The sequence below is a fragment of the Onthophagus taurus genome, chromosome 11 (assembly GCF_036711975.1).
Source record: "Onthophagus taurus isolate NC chromosome 11, IU_Otau_3.0, whole genome shotgun sequence".
Lineage (NCBI taxonomy): Eukaryota > Metazoa > Arthropoda > Insecta > Coleoptera > Scarabaeidae > Onthophagus > Onthophagus taurus.
Genome location: NC_091976.1, coordinates 16,830,301 through 16,839,043, shown reverse-complemented (window position 1 = coordinate 16,839,043; position 8,743 = coordinate 16,830,301). Strand labels below are relative to the sequence as shown.

General features: G+C 33.9%; 1 protein-coding gene across 1 annotated transcript; it reads left to right on the top strand.

Annotated features, from left to right (window-relative positions):
- Positions 1-3,529: 3,529 nt before the first annotated feature.
- On the top strand, positions 3,530-5,558 carry LOC111429505 (cytochrome P450 4c21-like). Its single transcript, XM_071200230.1, has 7 exons — positions 3,530-3,857; positions 3,910-4,113; positions 4,221-4,403; positions 4,454-4,785; positions 4,838-5,078; positions 5,126-5,299; positions 5,356-5,558. Exons 1-7 carry the CDS (start codon positions 3,710-3,712, stop codon positions 5,517-5,519), a joined length of 1,446 nt encoding a protein of 481 aa, XP_071056331.1. The 5' UTR covers positions 3,530-3,709; the 3' UTR covers positions 5,520-5,558.
- The last annotated feature ends 3,185 nt before the right edge of the window (positions 5,559-8,743 follow it).

The window sequence follows — 8,743 nt, the reverse complement described above, 5'->3', positions numbered from 1 at the left end:
GTGCTGATCCTTTGTCATTATTTATTAAACATGTTAATTGTGTTAATAATAATTATTTTACATTTCAACCTTTTTCTCAAGTGGAGTCTGGGACTCCTTCGATGCCCTCAAATTTGGAAAAAGTACTGATTTCTTTGGTCTAAATTCAATAATGTTAAAAAAAGTTAAAAATTGTCTGATTCCAGTATTGACTATCCGCTGGCTACTTTCCTGACGAGTTTAAGATTGCAAATGTCATACCGTTATTCAAGAAAGGTGATATTAATGAGGCTTCGAACTACAGACCAATTAGTATATTATCTGTACTATCAAAATTTTTGGAAAAACTATTAAAAAATCAATTAATCAAATATTTTGAAGATAGTATTAATTAATAATAATAATAAGCATTTATTGTTTTTGATAATTACAATTTTCCCCTTAATACATCCTAATATAATATATGTCATTAGTATATTATTTTCACCCTCCACCCTCTTCCTCCATTTCCATACCCTCGGCTCCTCGGCCCAATCCTCCCCTCATCCATCCCTTTGTCTCCTCACCCCCACAACCATTCTCATCCATCGTTTCCCCTCTCCCCCCTCTCCTAAGATCTGCCCTCGGTCCCACTCCTCCTCCCTCAACTCACTGCACCCATTCAACATATGTTCCAACGTTTCCCATTTCTCCCTGCATAGCCTACACTACCTCTCCTCATCGGCCATCCAGTATCTGTTCGCTCTCTCCTCGTTTCCACAACGGAACCTAGCCACCAACTTCTTCCTTTCCTCATCTCCTTCCAATAACAAGTATCTAGGCAGCCCCTCCGTAATTATGTCCCTGTACCTTTCGTTATACCTCCCCTCTTTTATTTGTGTCCTTCTTTCCTGTCTCTGCACATCTCGGTCCCTATCTCTCAACTCCCTCCACATCTCCCTACTCACCCTTCGTCTACTATTTATCTCAGTTACCGAGTAGCCCGCTCGTCTATAATAGTTGTCTCTGTCTCCTTTCCCATATTTGATCTTTCCCTCTCTAATTTCCCCCCAACACTCCCCCAAGATCCCGCAGTTTGGCCTCCCTTCTATTCTTTCTTCATATTTCACTGCTCTCCTGCCCCCCTCCACTCTGACTTTATCCACCTTTACCTCTTCCCTCACTATATACCCCGGCGTTTCTCTCGCTACCCCAAGCACCCATCTCCAGTATCTAGCTTGCACGTCCTCCAGCATTGCCTGCTCTCTCCATCCCCATACCTCTGCTCCATACATCATCACACTGCTAACCAGACCTTCAAACATAATCTTCCTCGCTGAAACATTCCTTCCAAAGACTCTCTTCCCCCAACCCCATACTTGTCCCATCACCTTATTCGCCTTTTTTGCCATAGCTATCACATGCGACCCCTCCCTGTTGTTCTCCCTGAACACATACCCCAAGTAAGTATCCTCCCTAACCTCCTCGATCTCTTTTCCCTCCCATCTCCAGTTTTCTGTTCTTTTTCTCCCCCCCTTACAAAACTTCATCATCCTTGTCTTCCCCACATTTACTTCCAGCCCCTTCCCCCTAAAATATCTTTCCAATGTCTTTATCATATCTTTCATCTCCGCCGCTTCTCTCGCCATGACCACGATGTCATCCGCGTATGCTAACATATGCACCTTTCTACCTCCCACCACCAACCCTCCCATTTGCCCCTTCCCCAATCTATCCTCCAGGTCCGCCGTATACAGTGCAAACAGACTTGGGCTCAGCGGACATCCCTGCCTCAGTCCCTTCGTCGTCCAAAACACGTCGCTCAGCTTATCTCCCACTTTTATCCTAGCCATAGCCTCCATGTATATTTCCTTCACTCTCGCAATTAGATGTTCCGTGATCCCCCTCCTCCCCATCTCCTCCCACAACTTTCCCCTATCCACCTTATCAAAAGCCGCCTTCAAATCTATAAACAGGGCGTACAATTTCTCTCCCTTCTTATCCAGCTCTCTATCCGCCAGATGCCCTTCCCTTCCGAAAGCCTGCCTGCCCATCCGGAAAAATTCCCCCCAACTCCATCTCCTCCTCCAGTCTTCCCAGCAGTATCTTCGTGTATATCTTGTATGCCGAGTCTAGTAGGTTAATTCCTCTGTAGCTTTCTTCCCTTCCCTTATTACCCTTTTTATATACTGGGCAAATTACCCCCACTTTCCATCCCTCCGGAATCCCCCCCGTCTCCATACGCTATTCATCCCCTCTAACAACTTCACTCTCACCACCCTTGATGCTTCCAACCATGCCTCGTTCTGGATGCCATCTTCCCCTGACACCTTTCCCTTCTTCAATCCCCTAAGCACTGCTTCCATCTCCTCTTCTGCTATCTATATTTTGTATCTATATCTATATTTTGAAGATAGTAATATTTTTAATAAACAACAATTTGGTTTTAGAAAGAGAAAGTCCAACCGCTACAGCTATACAAAGCTTTATTGAGTATGCAGTCGATGGTTTCGAGACTTCACAATACACCGAAGCAAGTTTCTTGGATCTCACAAAAGCTTTTGATTGTGTATCTCATTCAATTTTAATTCGTAAATTGTACGCGTATAATGTCACCCCAGAGGCATGTAAACTTCTATCATCATATCTTACAAATAGAAATTGATAGTGGGTTCCCCATTGGTCAATTAGTTGCCGTCATTTTTGAATCCTGCAAAATCAATTTTGTATGCCGATGACACAAGTTTATTAAATAAACATTCATCTAAAGCAAAAGCTACCGAAAATAATAATTTAATGTCTATTTCGGCTAGACATTTGTGCAAGTAATCAGCTAAGGTTGAATAATGATAAAATAGTATCAATGACCTTTTTACTGAAGCACATAGTACAAGTTTGGATTCTGATGATAGTTTCAGATTTCTGAGTGTGCATGTTGAGACTGCGGACTTACCTGGAGTTTTCATGGCGAAGCTTTAACTTCTCGTTTAAGCTCCACAGCCTTTTTGTTAAGACGTCTTTCTGAATTTTCTTCTACGGAGGTATTGCGCACGATTTTGTGCTTTTCAGAGTCATAATAAAGAATATAATAAAAGAATATTTAGTATACAAAGAAGAGCCATTAGAAATATCGTCAAATTAAACTATACTGAAGACTGCCGCTCTTCTTTTATCAATTAAAAAATTTTGACACTGCCTTCATTATATATCTTTGAATGTTTGAAGTTTACAATATTACTTCATAGTCAACTAAAAAAAAAATGGTGATTTTCACAATTACAAAACTAGGAGGGGGGGTATAATTATTATGGAGTAAAATTTTTTAATAGTCTGCCTGGTAGTTATAGGAATTTAACATTTAAAGCTTTTGTAACTAGGATTAAGGAAGTTTTATTGCGTAGAGCATGGCCTTTGAATGTGTTTAGTATAAGAACAGATTAACTTTTTTTTCCCGGCCACTACTGTTCTGACACGGATTATTATGACTGTGTATTTGTTTTTAGGTAAATGTTACGTGTAATATTTTATATATTATATTTTACTATATTTTTTGCTTTGCTTGTAATTTCATTTTATTCGTTTTCTTTTGAATTAATTAAAATTAAATTACCTTAAAATTAGTCTTCTAAACTATCAAGGTGATCAAGGTAAAATTCAAAGGTTTAAATATGATAAAATGTTAAGGTCAAACAATATCAAAAATACTTTAAATTTAATCTTTCCATAGTTGTGTTAAACAAACATATCCGAAATGTTGTTGATACTTTTTATGGGTTTAATATCTTTTTTTACATTTTATTACTTTTATCAAACAAATAAGTACAAGATAATTGATGATTATCCTGGACCAACTCCATTAGAGTTATTAAAATTTGTATTATTACCGAAATCGACTGTTGGTAAGTTTTTAATTTTGTGATTTAATTTTATTTTGAAACATTTTCTTTTTAGATTCTTATAAATTCGTCGTTTCTTTAAATAAAAAATATGGGCCAGTTGTTAAAATATGGATTAGACCTTTTAAACCAACACTCCTCGTTTCCGATGAAAAATTTATTAAACATATTTTATTATCGAAAGAACATGTTAATAAACGAAGTTTATTTCAGTTATTGGAAGCATTTGTAGGAAGCGGATTACCCATGATGAGCGATAGTAATTACTTTTTACCCTGAGTTATCTAAAATCCTGAATAACCTCTTAACATTTCTTGTTGTTATTTAGATAGTTATTTAGAAATTGAAATCAAAAAATTTTTTTAGTTAATTTATGGAGACAAGAACGAAAAATGATTTCGCACGTACTTAATAATCAATTCAACATCGATTATATATCAACATTTAAAACACACGCCATTAAACTGCGCGATGCGATTAATAAAAATTTAAATCAACCTGTTGATTTGCAAATGTTGTTATTAAGACATGGATTAAACATCGTTTATGGTAAAAAATATAATAAGTATTTACGCATCAAAGAAACATTTTTTTTGTAGATTTATTACTTAATGAAGATATTAGCAACCAAGATGATCGTGTAAATCGTTATAGCACAGCTTTGAAAACATTTTTCGAAGTTTATTTCGATAGAATTAATTCCCCATTGAAGATTAACGATATCATATTTAAATTAACCAATAATTATAAAATTTGGACGAAATGTTCTGAAGAAGCTAAAGAATTTATTGAAAGTACTTTAAAAACAGTTATCGAATTAAAAAAGAAATCGCCGAATAAAAATGATCGAAAAGATTTTATTGATTTACTTTTAGAATCTGGTTTGAGTTATGATAGAATTTTAGCGCAGCTTCGAACATTAGTTGTTGCTGTAATTATTTGCTCATGTTACATTATTTTAGTTCTTAATCATTTTTTTGAAGGGTTCCGATACAGTTTCAGCTGCAACTGGTTTTGCTCTTTATGAACTTGCTAAACACCCAGAATTACAAGAAAGAATTTATCAGGAATACATTTCGATTGTAGGTGTTGACGAAAACGTTTTTGCAGAATTTAGCGATATTCAACAAATGAGTTTTGCTGATTGCGTTATGAAAGAAACTTTAAGACTTTATCCTCCATTTCCATTTATTTCTAGAACTTTAATTAAATCGGCAGAAATCGGTAAATTAATTCTATAACAGATTAGCTTTTTAATAAAAATTTTTTAGGTGATAAAGTTTTTCCGGGTGACACCGATTTAGTCTTTTCAATAATCGGGTCTCATTATTTAAATTTTGAAGAACCCACAAAGTTTAAACCCGAAAGATTTCTTCCAGAAAATGCCACCAAAATCCCAGCAAATGCTTATTTACCATTTTCGTTGGGACCAAGAGATTGCATAGGTAACCAATATATAGTCACTAAATATTTATTTATAATTTTTCATTAACATTTTTAGGTAAAATAGTTGCAATTGCCGAAGTTAAATTTTTAATTAGTTACATAATGAGGCATTTTACATTACATCCAATCAATGATCATAAAGCAGATATAGCTGGTGAAGTGGTTTTAACAAGCAAAAATGGTTTACCAGTTATTTTTAAAAAAAGAATAATCGAATAATCGGAATTTTAAATGTTCAATTCAATTTATGACATGCTGTTATAAGAAATTTATTAATAAAACAATAAAAATCATAATAAATATAATAAAACATTAATAGTATATTATTCAACAAGCGTATAATGGCGGCTGACATCCATTATACGCAACTTGAAAACTATACTTTATCTACAAATATTTAATTTTGAAAAAAAAAATCAAAAAAAGAAAAAAAAACTTGATAGACTTCAAAAAACTTTATATTAGTAGGTCGTGTCAGAACTGTGGAATAATGGCTTCATTATTGAACACTTTGTCAGTCATGAGTCATGAGTAATGCGTGTCATTACCCGTCAAAAATCAAGTGTATAACGAATAGATAATTCAATAGTTGCAGATAAAAAGCTTTATAATGTTCTTATCTAACCAATAATGCGAGTATCTCATACACTTTAAAATGGGTGGGCTGGTTGAATATGTCACGTCGTAGGGCCCTTCACTCTGCTTGCCTCTACCATAAGGTTTTGACTAGCAAATGTTGTGACGCCAAACCTTTTAAATATAATAACGGAAAATCAATAATAAAATTTAAAGAAAACAATTATAAGTTTACACTTAATGATACCCACGAGTTCACGAACTGCGACGTGTGATGAAAAGGTGGTGATGAAAACATATAACACAACACAACAGAAAGCTATCAGGGAATTATGAGTTGCAATAATTTTATTTAAAAAAAAATACTCGTAAAAAAAGATAATAGTACAGGTAAGTAAATAAATAATGTACTTCTAAGATAATATACCAAAACATTTTTAATAGGTTTTATCCAAAGTTCGCAAAACAAGAAAAGAAAATATTGATGTTAGCGAGAAGGGGAAAAACTGGACTTTACTGAACACATAAATAAAATTAACCAAAATAGTAAATGAAAAATGAAATTAATGAAAAACCGCGTTTAGACTCCGTAGAGTTGAGCTCAACCTAAAGTCCTTAAAAAAATTATCAAAAAAATAAGATATAGCAAAAAAAAATCAATAAAAAAAAACTCGCCAACAAAAATTCACAAAGAATATTAAAAATGAACCTAATTTATTCTAAATTACCTTTAATTAAAGATTAAAATTTGATTGAATGAACAAAATGAATCTATTATTGAGATCAAAATTATTTTCCGGTTCTCCGGCAGAAATAAGTTGTAGAGTTATCTGACCCTATGTTCGGTGACTCTTCCAAACTGATCTGAAGGAAGTTTTCCACTGCAGCAACTTCTGGTAAGGTATAGGAAAGGTATCTCAATTGAATAAATCTTCTTAAGAGGTTATTGATAAAGTTGTTTCCAGGTAAGAACGAAAATAGAAGATCCTCTCAGACCAAAGTTGTCTCCGAATAATCGAAGAGGTAATGGAATTAAATTATTCCCCAAAAGGAATTGCCCAAAATTGCTCCTCACAATAAAACCTGGTTATGAAATTAAAGAAGAACAGTAAAAAAAATTAAAAAGAATGAATGAGGAATAGATGTTAGGATACCTTTTTTTCATTTTTTTTGTAGAATTAAAACCAGAAAATCACTTTTCTCGCAATTAATCACAAAAGATAAATCCTAAAGACTTGGATTGGAAATAACACAAAACACCCCAAAAATGGCGAACCAAAATTCCAAAATCAAACGTGATTCGTGTTTCTAATCTGGTTTCGAAAAAGAACGAGAAGACTTTTCAAAAAGACTTTTATACCAAAGAGATTAATAAAAGAATTACACCTGCGCAAAAATAAAGTCATAGCACCCTCTTGAAATGAAAGGAAGAAATTCATATTTATAAAGGAAATTTTAAAAGAAAAGGAAAAACAGGAAAAAAAGTGTAGGATTACCAGATGTATGCTGCTGTAAAAAAAATCTTAATTAATAAACACAATGTAAATAAAAAAACATAAACGTTTTAATCAACAAATCCGAAATTATGCAACCCATAACTCCTATTGACAACACAAATAAACAATACTAAACAAAAGAAATAAATTTAAATTTCGGACCGTTACAATATCCACCATATTTATATAACAAAATTCAATTTCGAATAGACGTTCATAATATTAATATTAGGCACAGACATACGTTAACAATACCCCAGCATCGACCGAACATTTTTAAAAGATCTTTCACGTATTGTGTGCCTAATTTGTTAAATAACTGTCCACTTTCGGTCTTGCAGGAAACTGAGCGGTTTTCAGGGTGATATATAGGTCTAAGTTGTTGAATGAACAGAATTGTGATGACATATGATTATCTCTTTTTCTCTTTCTCTTTCGTTTTTTTTTCTCTCTATGTCACCTAAGTCATTTTTCCTTTAAATAAGGCAACTTACTGACCGTTTCATGATCCCTAGATGAAACAACCACTGGCAAAGACGATCTAACTTTCACAATCAAACGAAAATGCAAACTGCTTGTAGTATATCGAAGATTTTCCAACATCTTAAGCTCTGCAAGGGGCAGATGATGCCTATAATAAGTTCATAATTGCAAATACATCTCAATAGATACATCGATACAGTGAGTAGACTTCTTGATTTTGTTGAAAACCGTCCGTTCATAATCAAAAGGTAGAAACTTTTCCCACGAACCACATTCAATATCTTACGCGAAGTTTCATACCAGTTCAAAGCTTTACCTTTCCATTGTAAAAGACACTAATAATCAATATATGATAAATCATATATTGATGAAATAAGTTGTATGGTGGTATAATTACTTTAGTGCAATTCAATTAACACCAGCCGTGAAAGTCGTCGTACTAATATAAGTTTGAAATGCTTTGTACATTCGCTGGTGTGACAGGTTATTATTCCGCAAATAATTGTGTTGAATAAAACCTTACATTAATATGGTGAGGTAATATTTGAATTTGGAAATATTGTACGGTTGGGAATATTTAGAGCTATTTGTTAAACGTTTTCCTAAACGAGAATTGGCAAAAAATCGCCATTGCTATTTTTTCCTTAGATTCCAAATCAACAAAAATAGATTTGTAGTCAACATCTGAGTCGCTGCTTGGAGGAGCCAAGATTTTAACGTATTTACCATCCAATATCTCCAAAGGAAGTTCCAATACATCAAAATTTTTTTGGTAGTATCGTGACATTTGCTTTCAGTTCACACTGGAATGCATGTCACAAATAATTCTTTTGCAATTGCTTCACATACTTTTTGTACGATAGGCGATAACTAAATGCTACCTATCGT